The sequence below is a fragment of the Pholis gunnellus genome (assembly GCF_910591455.1).
Source record: "Pholis gunnellus genome assembly, chromosome: 5".
NCBI lineage: Eukaryota > Metazoa > Chordata > Actinopteri > Perciformes > Pholidae > Pholis > Pholis gunnellus.
Window position 1 is genome coordinate 20,706,938 of NC_136531.1, and position 26,383 is coordinate 20,733,320.

The 26,383-nt window shown below is 44.9% G+C and overlaps 1 protein-coding gene across 2 annotated transcripts in view; it reads left to right on the top strand.

The window, feature by feature from the left end:
- The first annotated feature begins 1,828 nt into the window (after positions 1 to 1,828).
- ube2o (ubiquitin-conjugating enzyme E2O) overlaps positions 1,829 to 26,383 on the top strand; it is a 31,449-nt gene continuing 6,894 nt past the window's right edge. The window contains exons 1-16 of one of the 2 annotated variants that reach the window (XM_079159939.1): positions 1,829 to 2,321; positions 17,990 to 18,049; positions 18,359 to 18,469; positions 19,121 to 19,218; positions 19,374 to 19,437; positions 20,167 to 20,310; positions 20,447 to 20,556; positions 20,652 to 20,802; positions 20,994 to 21,051; positions 22,051 to 22,216; positions 22,836 to 22,991; positions 24,154 to 24,308; positions 24,684 to 24,796; positions 25,050 to 25,178; positions 25,531 to 25,620; positions 25,698 to 26,013. In XM_079159939.1, coding sequence (XP_079016065.1) covers positions 1,905 to 2,321; positions 17,990 to 18,049; positions 18,359 to 18,469; positions 19,121 to 19,218; positions 19,374 to 19,437; positions 20,167 to 20,310; positions 20,447 to 20,556; positions 20,652 to 20,802; positions 20,994 to 21,051; positions 22,051 to 22,216; positions 22,836 to 22,991; positions 24,154 to 24,308; positions 24,684 to 24,796; positions 25,050 to 25,178; positions 25,531 to 25,620; positions 25,698 to 26,013 — 2,338 coding nt within the window. In that variant the 5' untranslated portion in view covers positions 1,829 to 1,904. Of the gene's footprint in view, positions 2,322 to 17,989; positions 18,050 to 18,358; positions 18,470 to 19,120; positions 19,219 to 19,373; positions 19,438 to 20,166; positions 20,311 to 20,446; positions 20,557 to 20,651; positions 20,803 to 20,993; positions 21,052 to 22,050; positions 22,217 to 22,835; positions 22,992 to 24,153; positions 24,309 to 24,683; positions 24,797 to 25,049; positions 25,179 to 25,530; positions 25,621 to 25,697; positions 26,014 to 26,383 lie in introns of those variants that run through there. The other variant, XM_079159938.1, reaches the window with a different exon arrangement.

Here is a 26,383-nt window from a genome sequence, read left to right on the forward strand (position 1 = left end):
ATACTAATTCTACCCTCTGATTCCAGTTTCTTTATTGTGTGGTCTTTCTCTGCTGACATTCATTCCTTAAGGCTCTGTAGTTATACGTATAACCATCTGATACTAGCCCAGAGTTCAGCATATTCATCTAGCAAACTACCTACCGTGGAGTGTTACAATAGCAGTATCATTTTATTCCATGTGTCCATCCAGGCAAATTGGTGGATCCAAATGTTATAAAAAAACAAAACATATATGATGTAATTTCTTTGTAATCATCCAAAATAATGTTAAGTGTATGGGTATTTTTCCAAGTAGGCCACTGACTGGTCGATACGTACGATGCATTGAGTGGGCAACGCGCCGTGCATTGACTGGGCCGGTCTGACAGTATAACTCCAGGGCTACCGAGCCATTGTAGCATCAAGTGTAACAGTCACACACCTGTGTTACAGAGTGGGAGACAGTCGTACGGATAGATTTAGAAAGGTATACGAGCTATTCTGATTGGTTCACTATTAGTTAAACGTCGGAGTCATTTATTGTTGTCACACCGAGAGGATTGAGTGATCCTTGTTGTTGGACTGGGCCGTCTTAAAGACTCGATTTACCACTCTTCATGTGACTTCTCTGAGGGAGACTTTCCATTGTCCCTTTAAGTCGAGCTCACGCTTTATTTTCCAGAATCTTTAAAGAGGATTACGGGCCTCATAGTTTGTTCATCACCTCATCAGTGTTACAATAAGCTGCCTGTGTCAAGAATTTCAAGAAGCAACAGTTACGGTCCTAACCAACCTAACTAACGTCATACGACTTTCCCACAAGGTGAAACCGCACGTTTTGTATTCACAAAGGCTACAGCAGCAGCAGCAGCAGAGTTCAGTGCTTTACTGTGAAATGGTATTTGGTATTTAGTATTTAGGAGAGGTTTAATTAACGCACACGGACACCAAGAGCAACTCCCTGTGAGGGTCACAAGGCTGAAAGTAATCTCCATCTCCAGATAAACACCGAGCTTAATGTGTGCGAAGCTTTTCCAGGCACACTTTTATATTTTAAGATATGAGGTTTCAAATATTCTTGGGATCAAGGTTTTATCAGGTTTATGTTTTGTTGGTGTTGGGGTCTAATATATATATATATATATATATATATGAATAGATGGATAGATAGATAATCATAACACCAGAAGAGATATATATATATCAATAGAATATCTATAGAATACGCAACATACAGAATTTAAAGCTCCTTCCTGCACACACACAAACACACAAACACACACACAGAGATACTCAATTATTGTTTTCTTCCCTTTATTTCAGAGTATCAACAAACATTACTTGGCAAATAAACATAATTCAAATAAACAGTATGAGTGATAAAAAATATAAAACAGATAATATATATTCAATGTAAAAAAAGATAACAATAAAACAAATAAATATTTTTTGTACCAATATTAGAATCATATTAAATAAACAATAAGTTTGAAAAAACATGAACACATTTATAATTGTTCAAGGGACTCGCCTAACAACTATTTACAATACAATACAGCGCTATATAAAATTAAAGTATTATTATTATTACATTCATGTAAGTATATTTTTTGTTTGTGGTTAGTTTTAATAAATGTGTGTATAAAATTAAAATAAAACAACGAAAAAAAGCCATTTATATTCTGGGAAAACGTTACTTTTTCCAACGTCCAGAACGTAGTTGAACAGGTGCATCACAGATTGAGGCTCGCACTGCCGCTCAGTGGTGAGAGGGAGGTACTGCGTGATGACGTGCACACACTGCGCTAGTTACGCAGCTCTCCGTAGCGACGTAAACACGTGCACCTCGCTGCTTCCAGGTTACAGTTTTTTCATTCCACCGTCATCCTCGCGCTCTAGCATCACTCCCTGTCAACAGCAGCGATGGCGGAGCCCGTAGCATCGGATGCCGTGGCCACAACGGACGCAGCAGAAGCGACCCCGGGCCTGTCTCCCCTCGCCAGCCCGGGCTCCGAGCCTCCATCCATGGCTCTGTCTCCCACAGCGGACGGCTCCCAGCGGCTGCTCTTCTCCCACGACCTGGTCTCCGGGCGGTATCGCGGCTCAGTCCGGTTTGGCCTCGTACGGAGGATCCACGGCGAAGAGGAGTTTATCTCAGACTCGGACCTCGACGATGACGGAGGGAGTGGAGGTGGAGGTGGAGGAGGAGGCGGAGGACGACTCCCGTGTGGTTCGGACACTGAGAGCGCTGTGGACATCCCGAGTCAGCCTCTCTGTAGGGGATTTGTCCGCGTCCAGTGGTACCCTGAAGGAGGAAAGCAGGACATCAAGGAGACAAAGGTACCACATACCGTTATCAGTTAGCTGTTTACCTTTTAAATACTCGACTCTCCCCGAGGGCTGCACTGCTTCTAACTGCCTGTTGAGGTTTTTGGAAGACACGAGTCGACTTGCTAGCCTGTCCGGGAGAAGCTTCACTTAATCCATCTGCCTAAAACGCACAACCTAGCTCGCTAGCCGGCTAGCATTCAAGCACACACGCTAGCTAGCGGTTTAGCTGATGGCCTCATGCCACTCAGCTGGTGTTTGCGGCTAAAGGGTTGTTCCACCTGACTGCGTCCAGCCGCTAATAAATCAAATGTCACTCCAGGTTTTTAGCAGGTGCAGGACCCCGCGAGGTACCTCACACCAATTGATTATCTCATACATGGCTCCATGTAGTTCCTCACCAGGGTGTGACTTGGCCAGAGACCAGGCATTGGCAAACAGTGACACCAGCCTTTAAATAAAACAATACAGTACATAATGCCTCAGTTTCTCATCTGAAATACACCTGCATCGTATTTCAAATGAGCTCCTTCAGTGACAGACTGACGCTACTGAGGAGGAGAAAGCTCTCATGGGAGTCAGAGTGAACTTGTGGTTTCATGTCAGTTTCAACACCAGCGTCCACAGTTTCACAGGTGAAATCAGTCTTCTTACCACACTTTGTCAAATAATTGATTTCTCAATCAGCCAAAAAATAAAATTGGCAACTTGAATATGTTAGAATATGTGGCTTCTGGTCAGACACACCAAGACATTTGTAGATGATATTTCCATAATTCGTTGCTGTCCTAATCCATATGATTCCTTCGCCCTGTGCCACTTTAGTGTCTCCTGTTCTTTTATGTTTTCTAGGGCTGCAACTCATTATTATATGAATGAATCTGCCAAACAGTCAAAATGCATTCATTTTACTTTAATAGCAGACTTTGAAAACCAGCAAATATTCCCGTTTAAGGAGCTGGAACCAGTGAATTTTTGTTGGCATGTTTTCTTGACAAATTGCGGGTGACAGTGGTATCTTAAATCTGGACCATAGACATGATGTTAAAAGACCCATTCAGAGTTTTACTCTTATTACGGAGATACTTGGTTAACCTCCCTCTTGGATCAGTCTTCAGATGGAGCACGGTTTTGCCACGTGCAATCTCAGCAACTTTGACTTATTAAACAAACGATACATCTGTTGTCCATGGAAGGGTTCATTTAGCACCACACCCCGTGTTAAACCTCTTTTTTATTTTTCCATTCTTCAACCAAATAATGAATACAGTAACTGGTAAAGAAGTGGAGGAATCTGCCGTCATCTATATTCTCCAGGACTTTCTGTACATTTCTCCTGGGCGTTGTGGAAAAGGGTCACCGGGTTTGATCTGGAGAGAACAAAAGCTCGCACGAGCTTGTTTTAGAGACACGGGGCGAGACCAGAAGAAACCCATTTTAGGGCCCACTGGTGCCTCGCTTTGTCTTTTGATCTAAATGAGTAAAGTTCTGGTCCGAGTGTCATTCAACCTCTGTCACAACAAAGGCTCAGTCAAACAATGACACCGATGTTCACACAACTCATAGACCGCCAATGCTGTGTCATTGCGAGTGTGTGTGCTAGTGTGCACACGTATGGATCTCTCTCTCTCTGTTGTAGTCTTGTTTACGTTTTACGTCGGCTTGTTGTTGATTTCTCGTGAGGTTATCTGCATCCACCACACAGGCCCCGCCTCAGCGGGCTCCGTCCTGGTTACGTGAATCTAATCAATAATTCACGATGGCTTCCTGCAGTATGCGAAGTCGAACATCTTCGAGATTATATTTCTTAAAAAAAAGTCTGACTTATATTTGTTCAACACTTCGGTTAAAAACCGCTTTCTCTCAGGAGCAATCAGTGGAGGGGAAATACAATCTGGCGCTCTTGTCCTGAGGTCCATAGAAGCAGACTTTTCACAGCAAAACTAGGATTTCGATAGTTAAGAGGACACTTTCTAACATTTTATTTGATCGTGTCACATTTCTTTGTCGTTGTGTCTTCCCGGCACCAGGAGGATTTGTGAACAAAGATACTCGTAACATTTGCCTTTTTTTTTTTTTTTGTATTTCATAACAACCGTTCCCTAGATGTTCTAGAAATGGTACAAGGATAAACGGAGGAGCTCCATGAAGGCGACCAGGTTCAAAAGATGTGTGACCAACTGTGGCTGAAAAAGGCGTTTATCTGCATCTTGCAGACTCCCTAACGAACATCGGTACATGAAGACACACCCCCTTTGGAGATGGGCATGTGAAGGGCAGTGCACACGATGATCTTCAAAATGTGTAGCATAAAAGTCTTAATGTACTATCTCATGACTCTTCAGTTGGGACCCTCACTGAGCAATGTTGCTAAATGAGCAGCTATAAGTACTGTATGGTGTAGACAAATGAAATGACGCTTCGACAAAGTCTGAGAATAATCGTTCACGTTTTTAACGTAGCTCGCTGTTGTGTTTTTGAAAGCTTTCTTTAAAACGATGGAGGCCATTTTGAAAAAGCCTGCTATGAGCAAAGACGCTCATGTTGGTTTCTCGATTGATTTTTCCATAAAATGTAGCATTCAAAGAGGCTTTGTTGACGTGAAGGTTTCAGGAACAATGTCGCCAAAGCATCAAAATACAGTTTGTCCAAATATTAATCCATCACAATAAATCTAGCATATTATAAATGGAGATTTACTTTTTGGGATTTTATCTGTTTCGCTCACTCCAAAGAACGTGTGCAACATATTGTAGCTTAAGGCAGAAACGTTGTGCGTAGCGTGAGCTCCATGACTCTCCCTCAGGTAAATAACTACAGCGCCCCCACACGGGCACACAGCATTGGACTGGACTGTCGGGGAATTGGCTGTTGGCAGGAACTCCTGAACTACTTTTAGATTGAATCTGTAGCGGCTGCCATCTCATGGTCACTTCCTCTGGACTGGGTCGTCGACTCTCAGGCCGGCTCGTATCAGCAGCCTCTAAAGTACGTTAGGCTGGGGTTGAAATGGGAACATGTCTGCAGCTTACTGCTTCACTCTTAACACGTTGTCTTTTTTTTTTTTGCACCTGATGAAATTTTAATAACTATCTCCAGAGGAAGTGCCGGGGCTTAGATCTGTATCTCAGCGCAGGTATGAACGGGGACACCTCGGGTGTTGTCAGTCAGGAGCACGGCTGACTTATTTTCGCTGCCTGAAAGGCTTCAAAGTGCCGGCACAGAGAGCCTGAACGAGCATGCAGAGGGATTCTCTTCTCTTTCTTGTTTTTCCAGAGTGGTGCACTCGCAGTACGTTGTATCATTGTCTGATTATATGCTCAAGTGATTTGCCGGCGAGTCGCCTTAACCTCCTGCTGCAAAGGCACACAAGACCAGATGCTCAATAGAGCTGAGATGCTTTTGTGTTTTTTAATATGAAGGTGCAGTAATCGATATGCAAGAAAACTGTCTGTGCTCTTGACTGTATTTAGGATGATGATTATTACAACTATACTTACAGTAGGCGCCGGTTACCTGAAGGCCTGTTACTGTTGTCGACGTCACACCCTGTGCTAGATGGCCGAGATGGAAGACGCGATGTGATGCGTTTTGATTCAGCTCTCTTGCAGAGAAAAGCCTGAAAGTTAAGAATAGGTAAGTCATGGAATGACTCTTCTGTAGGCTAACATGAGGGTTAAAACAGCGAGAGGTTGTTGAAGAACTTGACAGTGTGGCCTGATGTGTTTGTGCTCTATGCTTCTGTGTAGGTAGCAGCACTTCTTTAACATGCAGCACGTGTCGTGAAGCATTTTCTGTACTTTTGAGCATCGCAGGGCTTCGGTTACCATGGCACCCGATTTAGAATTTAGTTTTCCTCACTGGTGATTTTTGATGCTCATTTTCAGTGAGGGGATGTTTAGTCATTTTGTTATTCATTTTACCCGGAGTATAATGTTTCAAAAACAAATTCTAAACCTAATGCGTTATGAAGAAACATGATTTTCTTTACCCGCCCTCAGTCCCCACTAGTCTGCATCACCAGACGCACTCGGCCCCCGTTACTGCAGCGCAACCTTGAAACATCCATCCAAGGGCAGAAGTGCACTGCAGCAGCAGGTACCTGTCGGAGGAAATGGCAGTGCAGCGTGTGTCCCTGACTCCATCAATCATTGGCTAACTGAAACACTCATCCGGGCTATCCTGAGACCCCCCTAAAAAGTATTAATCAAGGCTCTGAGAAGGTGGGTGTCGGGGTCGAGGTCAGCTGCGACACCCCGGCTGACCACAAGCTCCTCCCCCGGACGCGGCAGCCTTTTTGTGACTGTGGGGGTGGAGCAGGTGGAGCGCGAGGAGGCGGCCGGTGAGGTCAGATGACGGGGGAGGACGCAGCAGGTATGATTGACAGCTGACTGCAGAGAGAGACGAGGTGAATGGAGCGAAAAAAGCGAGGAAGCGGGTACAAAAACGTCACCTCAAGTTGAAAGTGAAATTTCGTAAAAAAATGTTGACTGGAATGGGTGTAAAGGGACAGACAGTTACAGGTACCAGATGGCTGTTGATGGTAAAGTGCAGGGTTTACAGGGTTAGGTCCCACCTTCTGCTCTCTCCTCTGGCGCTGTCTGAAGCAGAGCTGCAATACCATCAAGTTGGCAGCACTTTTAGTCCCAAGGCTGCACTTTCCTGGACGCCGTCGCCATCAGATTGCTGTGATTTGTGTTTAATAAATTCTACTTGACTGCCTGCGGGTCCATAACCCTACTGTCTCATTTGAAGACAATTCAGTTTTGTAGTCATTCAGTTAAACATGACACAGGAAGTCATGGACAGTTGATTTTATTTGGTTGCATGATTTCTTTTATGTTCGAAGGAGGGTATAAATATATGACATCATAAAACCTATTGAGTCTAATGCTTTATGAAGTGAACAAGGAGGCTCCTGGGGTAGCTGTTGCTTTTATCTTCACCTTTTAGCGACGCCGCCTGCTCGGCTAGTCGGATTGTAACTGCAGTCAGTCAGTCATCAAGGGAAGCTTGTGTTTGTGTGTGTGTGTGTGTGTGTGTGTGTGTGTGTGTGTGTGTGTGTGTGTGTGTGTGTGTGTGTGCGCACAGCCGAAGAACTAGAAGATATTAAATGTATGCGCCTGGTTTCTTGACAGCTGTAGTAGCAGAGGGGTTTTATGCATTATTGAGTGACCTCGAGCTGGCCCTGACCCCTGACCCCTGCCCTCATCCATCCAACTACAAAGGCCTGGTCGCACCCCCACTGACCCACAGAATGGACCCATCGCTGTCCTAAAACGAGCTGACTGCTCTCACTTGACCACACAGATTTCCTTCTGCTCCCATCCATCCTCTGCTCATGATCACAGACACTGTTTTCATTCCTATCCAGGCATCTCCAAGTATGAACTCTTGGAGGCATGGAGTTGCCTAAAAGCACCATAACAATATTCCCATGAATAAACAATGGCCTTTAATTACAACAGAAATGTGTATAATTAGCCTGTATCCTGTAGCTCTTCATCGCCACTGAGCTATTGCCACTATATGTAGCTTATAAATGAGCAAATCCAGTCGGTGTGTGGTTTGAAATGGCCTTCAGCAGTGTGCAGTAGCTACAGCAGTGCTCTACTGAGCAGACTGGAGTGATCACATGAGCTATTTCTATTTGTTTACTTCAAGCGCGCTAATTAATTTAGCATATTAGCCATTTATTCAGTTCGATTCAATCGGCACACTATTCCCTTTCTAATAACCATGTTGATCTTTTGTATGCTCGTGTGGAGCTTCGACACTGTGCATGCCGTTTGATCAGAAATGATTTCTAACAAGTGGAAAACGAGTCACCCCTAGACATTTAAAACTGTGCATTCTGCTCCGAATTTGCCACGCGACCGCCCTCAGACGAGGGTGCGGTTGTCCGTGTGCATCCGTCAGAGCTGTTTGCTCTGGAGCCGTCTGCAGGTGCTCGAGGTACAGGCTGGCAGACGTTGGTGTGATCTGGGACACGAGGCTGCTGCCAGGGCCCACCCAACAGCGCTATGGAGGGCAGAGCCATCGTTATGGTTTTGAGCAGGTGCCAGGCAGGAACAAACACACACACACACACACACACACACACACACACAACCAGGTTTTGTCATCAGACGCTGAGGTTCTGTATGCTTCCTCAGCACCGGTGCTGCATTGCTAATGTTTCATCATATCTGATGGAAGCCTTCAGGCACAGGGATGGTCAGTGAGTGTTTTCATGGCTAAAATGAATCTCTGTATAACGGGACGTTTTCCAGAAACTATTTTACCAGGGACCAGTGGTGTACTCCCCATCACTGGTCCCTGGTTGTGTTTGGGCCCGTTGACGGTGGACTTCATGCCATGCTTGGCCACCTGTGTTGATTGATTCACATCTGCGGCATCATGTCGGACAAATCCAAGCCTGCGAAATAATTTCCCAGTGGCACCACTTCTAGTTACCACTTGGGGGGATGATGTCAGCAGCTTGTGTTTACAGGAAATCTGATACGACACGGACACAAAATGACCGTCCACAGTCCCCACCCTTTTAGGTTCCTCTTTTCGAGCATCATCATCTCCTCCCCACCCCCTCTTCTTTCTTTCCCTTTTCTCCCCCTCCCCCACTCTTTCCTCCCCTCCTAACCCATCCTGTTCACCTCCTCCTCCCCCCTGCGCTCACCTCCCTCAGCGTCCCAGCAGACCAGTGTTGGAGAATGTTGACGTAATGTGCTGGTCGTCCAGCTCCTGCCCTGAGATAATGGATCTCATTTGATCCTCTCTTTCTCTGCATAGACCACACACACACACACACACACACACACACACACACACACACACACACACACACACACACACACACACACACACACACACACACACACACACACACACACACACACACACACACACACACACACACACACACACACACACACACACACACACACACACACACACACACACACACACACACACACACACACACACACACACACACACACACACACACACAGACTCTGAAGTGACTTGCCTATCCGCATCCATCCCACCAGCCCTCTTACTTCCCATCTCTTATTTCTCTCTCTCCCTCCCTCATCTTCGCATCCTCCCTTTCTCCCTCTGCAGTATTGGCCCTGCCCAGTGGGGAGACTGTCTCCCTACTCTCGTCTATTTCTGGCTCTCTCTTTTCTTGTTCCCTCACTCTTTCTGTCTCTCCCCGGGGATCCGTCTCGATCCCCCACTTGTTGGGCTGGCTGCTGCCTCCTCTGTGCCTCGTTCACTGCTCGTCTTCATTTTCTCCCCGGCGCACCCGGCCCACCACTCCCTGCACCCTCCTCCCCTTAGCCACCTTCCCCATCCGACTCTTTCCATCCGTTTCCTCATCTCCGTGATTGACTCTCGAGTATTCTCCTTCCCATCCTTCATCTCCCACTCTGTCTCCATCTTACATTCTCTGCCTCTCTGACGCTCGTTTCCCTCCTCCTAATGTACAGTTCTCTGTGTCCTCCTCCTCTTAGTGCCTCCACCCCTTTCTGTATCTTTTTTTTTTGTGGTCCTTTTTCACTTCATCGGTGAAACTACAGCGTAAGAAGATTGCTCTATAATAGATACTGTGTGCTATTAGTCCGCTTGTCATTCCCTTGTGGTCTGGGTGGGTAAAAGGCCCCGTGTCTGCTCTCTTTCTAATAGAGCTGTGCACCCTTCCTGTGCGTCTGAATCAATAGTCAGACAGCACTGTCCGGCAGCAGCGAGGAGAAAGTATCGGGGCGTGAGGATTGATCGATGATTCAGTTGTTTGTTGCCGTCTCAACCAAGGTTGCAAGTCATTGTTTTAGTTTTTTGCCTCATCCCAATTAAGCCTATATATTTAAACTTTTAACAGAAATGTAGCAAAATAGGACATCGGGCTTATATTTCTCATTTATCCTCGTAAAAAATCCTTCTCTGTCCTCGCTACAGTAAGTCACTGCCAAGTGTGACAACCTCATGCTTTATTTTGATGAGGAAGTGTGGATTCGTGTTAGCCAATGAGGAAGTTGTGACGAAGCAGTTCTCCTGACCGGCGGGGGGGTTTGGGGCTCTGACGTGCACAAAACTGTTTGTGAACGAGTAATGAAGTGGCAGCGCCGTATTTAAACGTATTTCTTTGAACGTGTGGAGCATAGTGAGCAAACCGATGGACAACAGAGAAGTGGATTATTCTGCAGTAGTGTTTCGATACATTTCTACTGACGAAGCTGGCGACTCGCTGCTAACGGTGCAAACTCCAGCAGTAGTGCGGACAAAGCTCACAGTGTTCACATGGGGGCAAGGCGAAGGGTGGGTGATTGACTTTTCAAGACAACACTGGGGTTGTCTTTATCAGCTGATGGTACTGTTGAACACATGGTACTGTCAAATAACATAGTTTTACTTTTATAATCTTTACACAATGTTAAAAAATAATTGCGGAATAGCAGGTAGCTATTGGGACACACACAATGCTCAATAGAATAAAGGATGTGGCTCCATAAGAGTGTGTTCGCCGCCTCCTGGAGAACAGTGAGTTACATTAAACTCCTCAAAGCTCTAACGATGTAACAGAACCGATGATCGTCCTGAGGCTGAAGGCTGAGGATGTAGCGCTGTGTGATGATGAATGCACCTTTTCGTTGATGAGGATCAATATTTAACAGAATAATACAGTACAGGCAGATGTTTGTGGAGAGAAATACAGTATGTGCACCTGTTGTTACTACTACGGAGATTAAGCTCAAAGACGAGAGAGAGCCTGGCGTCGAAAACGGTCTGTCAAAGTGGAGATAAGGCGTGGCCCCGAGCTGCAGTCCTCTGCAGTGTCTCCTTCTCCTCCTCTTCCTCGTACGGCACCTGAATAATGACTTGTGTTAATTAGGCCGGGAAGTCAAAGCAAATACTGTCCTCCATCGATCCCCGTAATCAATCCGGTCCCTTCTACCTCCATCCGTCTTGATGGAGAGGCAGCCAAGGTTGTCTTCCATTCAGAGCCACAAACAAATAGACACTCGCACATTCATCCATTCGTGCAAATGAGCATGTCTCTCTCTTTGGGTGTCTGACTCTGGGTCCACCGCCACCTTTCCCGCCTCACTCCTCATCGTCACTGCACGAGCCATAGCAACAGTCGGCTGGTTTGTTGTAACCCGGCTGCCTAGTTTTCTGCAGTACGTGTTTGCTTTAATGCGGTGAATATCTGCGCCTCGGTATGCATGATAAATGAGAAGGGGAAAGGGTTTTATAGTTGGTGCTTTATACACTATTAATGATGCCTGTATCTGAAACCAAACATGTCGTTAAAGAAATGCATGAATCCCTCGTGTGGTTATACAGTCTATGCATGCGTGTGCCAAAGAAACGACTTTCAAGGTGTGGCGTAGCGTCACGTGTTGTGACCGACGTCGCCTCCCTCCCATGCAGACGACAGACATCTGCTTCATTTGCAAAAACATCGTAAAGATTTAAAAGCAAAGATTGTTCTCCAATTGTGAGACTCGAGCGGAAACAATTAAGAGTGACAACACGTGTAAACACAATTATGCCGCAACCTGCACAAATGTTTACTTTTCCCCTGAACTGACTTTTCGTCATGCATTTGTCGTTGAGTTAAACAGTGTGAGGAGTATCCGGAGACCTGTTCCATAAAGCAAGTTTACCAAATAAGCCGAGCTTATTTCAGCACAGTCTAGTCTGTCAGGCCGGCTAACTGTCAGGCAAAGCCTGAGTTCTTTCTAAACTCATTCAAACTTGCTGTAACACTGACCCGACGGGAAAGCAATGATTTCTACTCCTGACTTTTTGGCTCGCTGCCATATTATTTGACTTTATTTACCCCCATCTTAACACTATCCTAACTTCAGTAAATATTAAACAAATGATACGCTGCTAAATAAGATATTGACCTACATACATGGTTAGTTGTATGGTATGTGAGATTAAAGGTTTAGGCTTAATCTAAATTACCTCAATAGATAAAAGGAACATAAATAGTCAACAAAAACAAATTATTGACCAGAAATGTAGCATCTCAATCCTCTATGTTCCCCAGCCTTGAGGTATAATATCTATGTAAGCTATTTTAATATCTTCCTGATTTTCTGTGATAACTAAATGGACGAGCATTTTTGCATTGATATAGCTGTTCTTCTGACCACTCAAAAGCGCTTTATACTACATTTCAGCTTTCACTCGCACAACAACAGAGGCTGCCATCAGGATCTTGTATAAAGGCTCATTCTAACACACGCAGACTGGAGGAGCACGGGATCGAACCCCCGACGACCCGCTCTTCTCTGAGCCACAACTGTTTGAATGTATCGCGCCCCCAAGATTGAATTAGGTCGTATCAGAATATGATAACATTTTAACGCGTTCAGATACGGTGAACCTTCCGAGATCTATGGTTACTGTCATCCGACTCCACCCAAATGCACAAACTTATTTGATTGGATTTCCATAAGCCAATCACACTCTTCCACGCCATCTAAAGTGGACCGCTGCTTAACATTAGCATGCACACTCAAATGTCTTGACTACTTTATGGAACTGCCTTAGCCTCATCTGATTTGTTGGGTTCGTTCAAGTCAGGATTTGTGGACCTGTGGACGCCGCTCTTTTCTTAGCGGAGCGGGGCCCTGGTTATATATCTGTGCATGTAAACTTCACATTATGGTTTCAGAAACCTAGACACCCTCTTATCCGGGTTTTAAGAAACCCAAATACCACAGAATGTACACACTATCCAGGTTTCTGATCATTGCCTGCCATGTTGGCAGATGCTCAGCTGGAGTTTCATTTGTATTTAGTCAACATTTTGGAGGGTAAGACTACAGTAGGACACTAGTGTGCATGCAAACGCGCTCACTCACTTCCTAGTCACTTGTTCAAGCGGCACACACGTGCGGTCGTCTCCTTTTTGAAATGACCTGTGATAGAAAGTGTTTTTGTTTTTCTTCTCCGTCATGAAACGGTGAGTTAGCCTTATCCTCCCTCCCCTCTTTAGTCTCTTCCTGGAGAAAAATCACCCTCAGTGCAGGGACATGCTGCTCTGTAGCCGATATTAGGAAGAGAGGTGTCCATCTTTCAATTTGAAATCAACGTTACACTTATTCAGAGGGTTATGCCATTGCCGACCAGCTGCTTCATTACATCTGGTTGACCAGCAAATTCACATACTGGTCATAATTGGGTGCGGGGCCGTGTGACCTACGGGGTTGTGTTGCCGTCTCTGCTCTCTCTCACAGTGGGCTAACTGGTATCTATTTTAAACTGTTTTTGAACTGGGGAGGAAATCAGTTACTACAGTAGCGCACTGCAGCATGTTGAACTGAGAGAATAATAATGAAAAGTGCTAATGCATATGTGTCCGCCTCAAAGAAATGTGTTTAGTACTTGAGCTTCTTTCAGCTGAAAGGTTTAGATGAGGAGGGAGACGGTGTGTGTGCGGTGTGTGTGTGCGCGCTAACCACCAGCAGCAGAGACATGAGGAGCAGACAGGCTGCTGTTCAATAGATTACAAGGGAACATTGCGACCCATCGATCGTATCCCCCCTCCACACACACACACACACACACACACACACTTTTCAAATTGTATCTTATTTTAATTGGGTAAATTGTGGCCCATCTGTCTGTGGGTCATGCTAACTTTGCACTTGTCATCTCTGTTGCCTTGGAAGTAAACCTCTACGCCGTTAGCTACATTAATTAATCTATAAGATCTCTCTCTTTCTTTACTTTTGCGAGTGCAAAAGGCGCATAACCCGTAGTCAGAACGACCACAATTATGAGAATAAGACCCAGGTTGATTTAGAAATGTTCATTCAAATCAAACGATGGATCCGATATTTTGGTTGATATTTGATAACAAAATAGTGGAAGGTTAATTGAATTGATTGCCCTCACAAGTATAGTAAGTACAGTACAATATTCCCTTTATGTAGTCTGTTGTGTTATTAATCTGTATTTAAGGACATGTATATGAGCTATTTATGTGAATCAAAACGTAGGCACGTCAGCGCAGGTATTTTCCTTGATTAAAAGGTCAAAAGCTGTTATAACTTATTCATAACATACGGTCAACTTACAGTCTAGTACTACTAATACTATAATGCTTATTATCCGTTATTAATCAAAGAACATAAACATACACATCAGAAGCATTAAAGTGCTGCATAAACTTCAGTCAACTGGAACTCCACACGTTGGTTCTAATGATGCAGGATGACTATCTCCAAAACTGTCCAACAGGTCACCCTTCAGTCCGTATAGCTTCACGTTTACTCCTCTTGGTTTGATTTAAAAAGTCAGTGTGAACAGGAAACGGACCGGAACTCGACAGTGTATCATTCCCCCCCCCCCCCCCCCCCCCCCCCGTTGGTCCGGACCAAATAAACCAAACTGCAGCATGAAAACAAAGATAACGACTCTTCCTCCAGACATTTACATGCAGCAGTTTGCTCTCTTTACTCCTAATTGCTTCTCCTCCTGTACTTCCATCTGTCTCTGCCCCGTACTCCGAGGCTCTGGCTGGACGGTTTGCTGCCACTTTGCTGTGTGCTGACTGCCAGTAGAGCAGCTTGAGCTGTAGCTTGTAGACCACAAGACGAGCCCTTTTCGTAAGCAAAATTAGTTTTTCTAATTCTTCACTTTCTGCCACACAGACCTGTGGTGGCGTCATTCAGATCACATATGTAACACACACACATTGGAATTGGCTGATTTGACATTGTGTCAGTTTGACGGTTTCAGTAGAAGTTTCAGTTTCTGCAGGTGGTGTTTGGTGTTTTTGTCCGTTCAGTTGTGGTTTGAAAGTTACCCGGTTTTCAAAACGGTAACTTGTGTTATTTCCAGGTGACGATCTCCAGGTCTGAAAAGTGAAGCCCATGAGGAAGTTCCTTCAATCTGCATTTCTAATAGCCATCAGGGGGCGGCGACTCTGGTTGTTAAATACAAGTCGTTATGAAATTGACTCTTGATTTACTCCCTCAGTAAACATGAGTTTATGGTCTCAATCTCTAGTTTCAAGTCTTCAACACAGCATGATGTTCATTTAGTGAATTATGGTCCGTTTAGAGTCAAATAGACCATAAAGCACAGTGTGCTTTAGGGCGGGGCTACCTTGTGATTGACAGGTTATTACCACGGCGTTGTCCGGTCTGTGTTTGTGTCTTAGAACTTTAACTCAGTCACGGTGTGTTTTCAGTTCATGAAAGTTAATTGTAACATTTTGGTCGTCCAAAAATGTCGTCTTCAGCGTTGGGTTGTACTTAGCTCCACCCTCTCAGACGTCACACCTGGTTGCAAAAGAACAAGATGGAGACAACCACAATGCCAAATTTGAGGCTTCAAAATGGCATTCCACAAACCAACCACGGTGACGACGCCCACTTCTTCAGTACAGTCTACGGTATACAAAAAGTGGACATAGCGTATATACAATATTGATTATTTCTCAAAATAATGTATTCTAGTTACACATTGTCAGTGAAACTCTATTTAGCAATTTTTCATCTACTTTTTCTTGTTTTCCACCACACTTGTGACGCCACAGTGTAGATAATGAAGGCTGAGGAGCTGCAGAGATGCTGTGAGGAATAGAGAGCAGCAGCTACTTGCCCTGAATAGTAAATGGATCATAGTGGTGCAAATGTTGGCTGATTGTCTGTGTTGTTGTGCTGAGTGCTTCATAAAACTTTGAGCTGTTCTTTGAAAGGATAAATCCAGCCGTTCATGAAATCGTATTTATACCCCACAACATTTTGTCTAATGGCGTTAGAAAGGCTTGGACCCCTGGATCCATTTTGTGCCCGACTCGTGAGGCGAGCAACACGGTGGTGTGAAATCAGGCCCCACTCTCTGTCTTAATTTCAAGTAGGTCAAGTTAAGTAGACGGGGCGCATTCATCACACCGGCTCCTCAGTTTTAGATGTAGCGCAGATGAAGGTGGAGATGAGGAGGAGGAAGGCAGGATCGCTGTGCTGAGTCATGGTTTAGGATGGTATCGGTACTCCAGTCGCATTTAGTTAGGCCTTCTATAGATCTGAGCAAAAATATTTTTCTAGGAGATGGTTCAGTTGTCATCACATGACCTGAAGCCCCTAAAAAAAATGGGTTTCTCTAAAATATGACACACTCGTTACTAAATGTGCAAAACTCAATGTTGAAGTCCAGGGTTGTGTATTGACTGGACTGTGTGGGTGTGGTGAGGTTTGATCAGATTTGATTGACAGCGGGCAAACAACCCACCACCGTCATCACGTTTTGATTCTAATGTTGCTGAATCCTCATTCGTTCATAGAAACGTGTGACATCACTGATCTCCAAGTGAGGAGAGCCCAAACAAAACAGACGATGCAGAAAATCCCTCACGTGTGTTCATGTCGGACCCCGTTGATTATAGGATGAAGCTAATCGAGAAAATGTGTTTTCAGGGCTTTTAGTGAGATCAAACTCCATCCTCTGAGAAGAACGTGACAGTACCGGGAAAAGCTGGTTAATAATGGACCTCGGGTAAATACTTTTTCGTCAAACAATTTGATACCCAGGTCATTCTGACTGAAGATGTGCTTAATGCCGACAACATCGCTGCGTGGAAAACAACACAGACCCTCATTCACTCCACTGAGGCCACGGAGAGTCATATGGCAAAAGAAGTTGAATCTTTACTCAACTTTTGCCAAAAAGCAATGTGACGTCATTTAAGCGGCGGCTGTGGCTCAGGGGGGTGAGCGGGTCGTCCTTTAATCACAAGGCTGGCGGTTTGATCCTCGTCCTTCATGTATGTGATGAAATAACGATGATAATAATATGAATAAATGAAAGAAATGGCCGGTAAGTCCAGGCTGATTGCTTTGTAACGTTATGGCAGATGTTTGATGTTTACCTGTGGATTGTTGCGACGAAGGATAACATGATAATTGTTATTGCAGCTTGTTTTCTAAAATCCTGTTTTGCTATATTCGATGAGCATCTCATGGATCTATTACTCAAACTGGCCTTCCTGGATCATATTTGATCATCTCACTGGGGCCTGAGGCGACACCGCTCCACCAACACCATTTTTATTCGGGGCTATTTCCGGTCTGATTGCCCGTTAACGGGCATGGTGTGACACAGCGAAATGCAGCTCACGGGAACAAGGTTTCCCACTGCGACTCTGGGAGCTTGTGCCAAGTTCGTCTCTCTGGGCTCGTAGTTCTTGATCAACGCTATGCTGCCGCCATCTGTCCATCAAGCTGTTGGTTCAGTAGTTGTAAAACCACGTCGTCTTACAAGCCCTATTTTTAGTTCAATGTTTGGATTAATAATTGATGGTGACGGTACGTTTGACGACTCCTTCGGTGTTCTCACACTAGAGGCTCGTGCCAGCCGGCTCAGTGAAACGCATCTCTCTGTCCGGATGGCACAATAATTAGACCTGCTCTCCTGGGGGCGGTGCAGCTCTGCTGACTGTGCATGTTGCAGTCCTCATGGCTGTGACAAGTCACATCAGTGATGTCCTCGTGGTCCTCGTGTGAATGTGATTCAATGCGTAGTGGGTTCATTTCAAAGTTCTTCTCCAGGGTTCGTCACAGGGTCATTGATGTGAAGAGTTATCATGAGACGATGATGATCCACTTTCTGTTGTTAGCCAGCATTCTCTAAACCCGTTTGTCTTTCTCTTCCAGCTGAAACTTGAAGATCGATCCATCGTCATTAGAGACATTGTGCGAAGTAATAACTCAAATGTAAGTGGAGATTTATTTATTTATTTATTTGTGTCTATAGCTCTCCCCTTTCCACTTCACCTCCATCATTCTGTCTTCCTTCGAGCTTTCTTTCAGCCACGTCTCTGTCTTTGTTAGTCATGTCACTGTTCACCGCTCTGTTCCATTTGCTGCATCAGACACGACTGGAATATCGGAGCAGGGGAGGCTTTCTCTGTTAAAGCAGTGCAACAACTCCCATTCTGAATAAACCACTTTTTCCTCTTTGGTTGAAATAAAGTGTTGTCTTGTTCACCAAGCATTAATCCAGTGACGCTTGTTGTTTTACAGGACAACCAGTGTGGTATTGTGACCAACATTGACATCGAGTGTGCAGTGAAACTAGTGGGAACGAACTGTGTTCTGTATCCAGTTAACAGCAAAGACCTGCAGCACATCTGGGTAAGACATTTCACTGACGGGGCCTTCATACTCGTAAACAGGGTCTTCGAATACATTCATGGCTACGCTTCATTTTACAGGTCCGCAATGTCCTGGAAATATCAAAGTAATTTAGAACTAATTATATCTCTACTCGTACATGAAAAGGGATATTTGCTCACCTGTGTACAGACGGGTGATGATGAATCAAAGTAACAATAATCTGCTTCCACAAGCTGTCAACATTTTCACGTTTTAGTGCAGCAACAGTAACATATGCCTGATGACGGTCTCTGTACTGAAATAAAGACATTATCGTTATTTTCTGATCATTAATACCTAATTAGTTCTTTCCAAAATATTTTTAGGAAATGACAGACCGAGAAATATAGGATCATCAAATCTATTTCTCAGATATTACAATACTTTTACTGACACACGTTTAGCAATAATTCATATTATCATATGTGATTAAATATGTGTCTTTAGAGTCAGAGATAAGATGATGAAAGTGTGACTGTGAATCTTTTGGTCTGTCAGAGTAACGTAGAAACTCCCAAGTAATTACTTGGTGCACTGTGCACTGTGCACCAAGTAATTACTGTGCACCCTCACAATTATTGTGACACAGGTAATACTTTGATAATATCGTTATTATTGTGTTCTCTCTAGTCTTTTATGTACGGGGACTACATCGCCTACGACTTCTGGCTGGGGAAAGTGTACGACCTGACGAATCACATCATCCTCAAGCTCTCCAACGGTGCCAGGTAGACTGTGTGTGTGTGTGTGTGTGTGTGTGTGTGTGTGTGTGTGTGTGTGTGTGTGTGTGTGTGTGTCTGTCGGCTACACGCTAGCACACATTCATCAGTGCCAAATCCAGTGAGTGTCAACCGGTCGTCTCTCTCTCTCTGCCTCCCTCCAGGTGCTCCATGAGTGTGGAGGACGGTGCCAAGCTTTACGACGTCTGTCCACATGTCAGCGATTCGGTATGTAGCCACAAGCTCTTATCTGTCACCCTGAGCAGAGCAGCTGCTTCGCTTAATTTATACTTCTGTGGAAGAGATTGTTCGCGGAGCTCAGAGAGCTGCAGAGACGTGTCGCGCACCTCCTGGAAAAAAAAAAAAAAAGTAAAGGCACCGCTGGCGCCACAGAAGTTTGATAGACATCAGCGCTGGGAGCTGAGGATTTCAAGGACCTCACGTCCGTTAAGACAACAAAAACTTTTCCAGACATGGAATTGTGTTGGGTCGAAACTCAAGCGGAACTATTGAATCACGGCGATCAAATAAATCAGAGACCACCTGCCGAACCGCAAGTCCAAGTCAAGAAGACACGACATGCTGCACGCAATCAGTCGCAGAACTATTTTCGCCTGGTGCGTCTAAGAGGTGCCTGAACAGAACACATAGGCGCACAGCCGCAGAAGTATGAATCGGTCATGAGTCAGGGGTCACAAGAAGCTGGTTCATAGTAAATAGTGAGGAACTTTTAACTGGTTATGAAACCATCTCAATGTAATACCAATGTTTCTATATATAGTCATTCTAAATGCTTAACATTACCACTTTCGTTCTCAGGGACCGCCATTATCAACACAATGAAAGCTCCTTCTAGTAGTTTTGAATACAAATGTATACTGCATACTTAATGTGCTTAACTTTAATGTGAATGTGTTATTCTAATATAATGCATCCTTGTTACTGTTTGTTCTTCAGGGCCTGTTCTTCGACGAGGCGTACGGTTTCTACCCAGGCCAGGTCCTGATTGGTCCGGCCAAAGTCTTCTCTAACGTACAGTGGCTGTCGGGGGTCAAACCTGTCCTCAGCAGGAAGTGCAAGTTCAGGGTGGTGGTAGAGGAGGTGAGACGATGATGACCGTCCTCCTTTTTCCCCCCCTTTTATGGCCAACTGTCTTTCTGTCATGTGCTTGAATAGATTTGGTTTTCCATGTAATTGTGTATAAATTGTCTCCATGGTGTCGTCGCGCTCTCCTCAGGTGAAAGTGGTCGAACTGAAGGTGACGTGGATCACGAAGAGCTACTCTCCCAAAGGTTCAGAGAGCGTGTATCCACCTCCCTCCACCATCACACAGGAAAATCTCTGCTGGTCAGTCTGAATATTCCTCGACACGTCCTCACTCAGATCTCTGAACAGATACAAAACTGAATCTGTATCTTGTTGCTGCGCTGGTTGGTGTTTAGGGTGAGGCGTCTGGGATACTACGACCACACCCAGAGGCAGCTGGGAGAGAGGGCACTTTATGTTTTCCCTGCCAAGGGGGACGCCACGCGCATCACCTGTGACGGGCCCGAGGGTGCCCCCGTCCTGCCTGAAGACCCTGTGGTCAGAAAGGTGCGGATGTAATGCGTTTCTTTATTCCTACATGTCAGAGTATAGATTTAGTTGTGCTGAAGAACTTGTTACCTGTTACCTTAAATCGCCTGTTTTGGGAGGATCACGGTGCCGGGTGTATTTTATGAAAGTTGGTTCATCAGTTTTGATCATCTTCAAACTCTCACACGGTTTGTTTGTGTCTTATGCAGTTGAAAAGAATGTTCAAGAAGGATTCGGGGAAGAAGACGGAGAACGCCGACGCACAAGGTGCCAAATAACACTCTGCAGAGAAAACACAGTATCCAGAGGAACATAGAGCACACACACACACACACACACACACACACACACACACACACACACACACACACACACACACACACACACACACACACACACACACACACACACACACACACATCTGCTCTCTAATGTCGTCAGTGACGCCTCTATTATGAACTCAGCAAGACTCTGATGTTGATGAATTTCACTAGACTAAAAATAGACATGTGCTACACACATTAACAATTTAAGTAGATCCTGACTGATACGCAGGCTGGGAAGATATTTATTGTAAGATTTTTGACCATCACTTAACTTTTGACTGATCTGCCTTAAAAGGGCAGCAGTTGTTTGGTAGTTTTAAGATGATTTAATCTTGTATAACTCTCTGGTCCATCACCCTTAATCATTAGTCAAAAACGTGGTAAGTATGCAGTCAGTCAGAGCATTTACTATTAGCAGTAAGACAGACGTGAGAGCAGATGAATTAGGGTTTTATACGAACGTTAAATGTGAAACGATAAGCGTGATTAATACACTTTCTCTCTCGCACACACTCGTAGCGCTTAATCATTGTCAGAAAGATGTGCATTATTTTTTGCTTACATCCTCCCTAAAGTAGCAGAGAACTAAGTGTCTCCATGCAAAGCAGAGTCTGAATGATTTAAAGTTCCTGTGAGACATCAGGCAGTCCTTTCCACAAATGGGGCACGGAGGGAACAGACTAAGTGGAAATTGTGCTGAGGTGCAGCAGGAAAATAGAGGAAGACCATGTCTGTCTCTCTTTGTGAAGCCCTAGCAAAATAAAAGCTGAGCTTATTGTTTTTCTCCTGTTTTCATTGATTTGACACAGGGACTGATTAAGAAATCTAATGAGGTTTTCGCTTCTGATTTATTTTGTGTTTTAGGTATATACCATTTCATCTCCTGTTTTTAAATTCCCCTTCAATTGAAATCCTAATGTGTACATTTATTTCTCACCAGCAGAGCACAGATCAGAGCAGACGGACTCGTCTCAACCCAACAACAACAACGGCCCCGTGGCGCCCGTCCAGAACCCTCCGGACTCCCCGTACAGCAACGAGCCCTCGGCCGAACACGGGGAGCAGGACGCTGACGACGAGGCTGCAGAAGACACCGACGATACCAGGTCTGTCACCATTCACGCATTCGCACCGACATATTATGCTCATCGACACTTGTATTTTGGGTTTATTCTAGAAAATGTCGACATGCTTTATTGTTTAAAAAAAAAAAACACTTTGTAAAACACACAGATGCACACACCCACACGATCGATTGCATAATTTTCCTGGCAGAGATAATTACTGAAAAACAATATACTGAAGTAGTTTAACAGGACTATTATTTCCTCTGATACAAGTGATTGAAAGACATTTTGTCAGTTCATCTGAGAGTTTTCCTCGCAGCTTTTTCTAAAAAATGACCACCGAGCTGATAATCGTCTCTCAAACATGGCCCTTAACAAAATGTGAGGCTTACGTTCTTCCTGTATGTCTTTATTTAGACTGCTAAAAGATGTCTGCACGAACTTCAGATAGTCCCACGTTAAGCCCAGTTCTTTTGTGTCTGTGCTGTAAAATGTAATGAACAGTTACTCAGTTCATCCATGTGTTCTTGGGTTTTGGACTGTGAAAGACCTTTGTGAGTTTTGCTGACCAATCAATAAGAGGAAAGCTATTCTGTCCGTGTGTACACTTTGTGTGACTAAAAGAGGCGTTGACCTGTGACTGTTATCCTGGCTGCAGCTCTCTGACGTCATCGGCCAGCTCCACAGCCTCCTCTCAGAGCGGCGGCCTGGGAACCAACCGCAAGAAGAGCATCCCGCTTTCCATCCGTAACCTGAAGAGGAAGCACAAGAAGAAGAGGACCAAGTTTTCCCGCGAGTTCAAGCCTGGAGACCGGTGGGTTAACGGCAGTGAGCAACACTCCCAGCAGCCCTTCCTCCGCTGTGGTTGCTCTGCTTTTTACTTTTCTTTGCATCATTCATTCCTTCTTTCTCGTTTTCATCCATTCATGCCCTCTTTAGTTCTTACTGCCAGTACGTCTGAATCGACAAACGTTGACCAGTAGGACAGTGACTCATCAGACCACTTTCTCAGAAGTGACCAGTGATTGATCCGGTGTCTTTTTATTTTATTAATTTTTTTAAGTCTCAAAAACAACTGAAGTGTTTTGACATTTGACAAATCCATTCGACTGAACATGTAGTTCCCCCTCTCGCAACTGTATCGGGTCTTTGGTGTGAAAACCGGACCAGTGACATCATCTGTTATCGACTAATAAACCGCTGCTTACCCTGTGACGCTGACAACAGAGTGTTATGTGTGCCCCTCCAACCCCTCTCTTGTTTGTCAAAGGGCTCGTGTCTCGCTCCGTCTGACAGTAACACTGGAGCTCCACAGCAGCCTCGCACAGAAAGTCTTTCAGTGCCGACAACCGATGGTGTCATTTCCGTAACCGCACGCTGTGACACTCATCCTCCGTTTAAAAAAAAACAAAACTCTCGCTCTTGCTTGTTCTACTTCAGCAAACAGACCACAACAATGCAGGTGGTCTGTTCTTTCCCTCTTTCCAATAAGATTCATGTTTTCTAAAGTAAAACCTTTTTAAAGGTGACTGATTGGTTACTGGGGCATGACTCTGGTATTCAATTATAAGGTGTTTGTTTTTCCTCATCAGTGGTGCTCCTCTGTTCAAAGAGCTGGGTGAGGGGTAGAACTGAGCACCAGAGAAAATGGATAATGAGAGGGGAGATGAATGTAGTCGATGCTACCGTAGATAAGAGGAAAGGAAGAAGGATTTAAATCCTAAGTTTCATCACAGCGTCATAATGATTCCTGAGACGATGTGATATTTGCGGACACTACAAAGTCTGTGGGGCCCTGCGATCAATATGAGACATTATATACCTAATCAGTTACTTTTAAAAACTCGACAGAAAAAAAGCAACCGACTGTATTACTGGTCTCCGTAGGCAGGAGGTGCTCTTGAAAAGCCATATGATAGAAGTTAAGGTAGAGTTTTTAAATGCGTTAACCTTTACCTTTGTGTTATATTGTACAGGGTCGCAGTGGAAGTTGTGTCGACAAAGACCACAGCTGACGTGATGTGGAAGGACGGGCGGGTGGAGACGGGGATCCGATCAAACGACCTCATCCCCATCCAGCACCTGGACAGCCATGAGTTTTGTCCCGGGGACTTCGTAGTGGACAAACGACGTGAGGAGAATTTTGTCGTTTGTTTTATTTGACCCCGTTTCACTTCTTCCGACCGGTGAAGACTATCAGATTTGTGTCCTTGTGGACTGCGATGAGATTTGTTTTTATATAGGCCAGTCGGCCACCTAGTACCTACAGTATCTAGGTCACTTTCTGAAACTGCCAAGTTTGTGTCTCTGTGAAATAGACTGAAAAACCAGGGACATGTGTTCAAGGCTCTAATGTGCCAGCAAACTAAAGTTTCCATTTTATTTCCTCTAAATACATTTTTTTTTTTCTCTTATAAATCATTGCATTTACAGGTTTAAAGAGTTTTGTGTTCTTTGTTTTGCTCTCTAAACTGTGTACGCGTGTTGCTTGTGTGCTCTCTCTCAGCCCAAGACCTCCAGGACCCGGGAGTGTACGGCGTGATCCAGTCTGGAGACCACAAGGGCAGAACTTGTGTCGTCAAGTGGATCAAACTCAACTCCACCAGCGACGACGTGGAGGTCAGTGAGGAAAACAAGACGGCAGTGTTTTTGTTTTAAAGAATGTGGAAATACATGGATATTTGTGTGGGAGCGAGAGAGAGAGGACATTTAAAAATAGAGTGGTAGTTTAATAGAGGGAGGAGAGGGCAAGTATGGAAAGCAACCTGACTACACTTCGTACACTGTTAGCAGATTGTCTCATATTTGGATACCCAACCGCTGTACATGACTCTTCAGCTTTATAGCAGAAATGTATTTTGCTTTATTCCAGGTTTTCGGTATGGAGGAGGATGTCAGCGTGTACGACATCGTAGATCACCCAGACTTCCACTTCCGCACCACCGACATCGTCATCAGAATATGGAACTCGGAGAACGAACGCAACGACTGCGAAAATGAGGTGAGAACAATCGTATGCATCGCACTATGTTTACTCGACCCTCGTTGACATGGATGAGGTGGGCAAAATAATAGAAACGCCTCTCACTTCAGAACCCCAAAACGGCAGTTTGAACACAAACTGAACACTCGTGACGGTAGCATTTACTGCGGGACTGTATCAGACCGTTGGTTTTAGCTAATAAACAATCAACTGAGCGTGTGGGATTATGCACTTACCAGGAAACGTACCAGGAACACATTAAAGGAACCCAGAAGATTCTGTACAACACACATTATCCCCTTAGACCCCTCTCGTCTTGTTCTCCTATTGTGTTGATGATGGTTGTATCTCTACATCCACCTTCCCTCAGACGTCGGTCGGCCAGGTGTCCAGGGTGGACGTGAGCAGCAAAGTGGAGGTGGTGTGGGCGGATAACTCCTTGACCCTCGTCCTGCCACAGGTAAATGTGTTTCCTGAATGACGTTCATGACTTTAGGAGGGAAAACGCTGATGGTCTCCTAATGTTCACACACGCAGCACCTCTACAACGTGGAGTCTGAGATCGAGGAGACCGACTACGACTCTGTGGAGGAGACGAGCAGCGTCCTGTCCACTGAGGAGTGGGAGGACGAGAGCGACAGCTGGGAGACGGACAACGGCCTCCCGACCGAGGACGTCAACAATGCAGATTTCACAGAGACACTGACCCTGACCACCACCCCCATGGGCTCCACGCCGTTTATCATCCCCCCTCAAGAGGGCAGCAAAGCTGCGGTCACCAGCCCCACTAAAGGAGCCCCTGGAGAGGAGGGAGAAGCCTCTTTGGCTGCTGCTAGTCCTGCTTCTGGAGGAGGTGGGGAACTTTTATTATAACATTGTTTGTTTCAAGGGAGTAGTGTTAACTCTCCTCTACAGGACTAAAATAACTTAAAGCCCCTTTTTGTCTGCAGGAACTTCACCCGGAAGTAGGAACCAAACCATGTCTCTTTGTTTGATAAAGATAATGTCAACAAAAATTAAGTCAGGCTTTGACTCTTTAAAAAAAAAAAGGAAAAAGTCAGAGAGGGCGAGTGGTAGAAGAGAGGGAGACAGCTCGGCGGTGCTGTGAATGAGAGAAAAGAGCTTTTTTCTGATTGTTTCACGGCGGTTATGTTCTAAAGCACAAATAAATAAGCATCAAACACTCAACAGATGCTTTACTGTGGGGACAAGTGCTTTTAGTT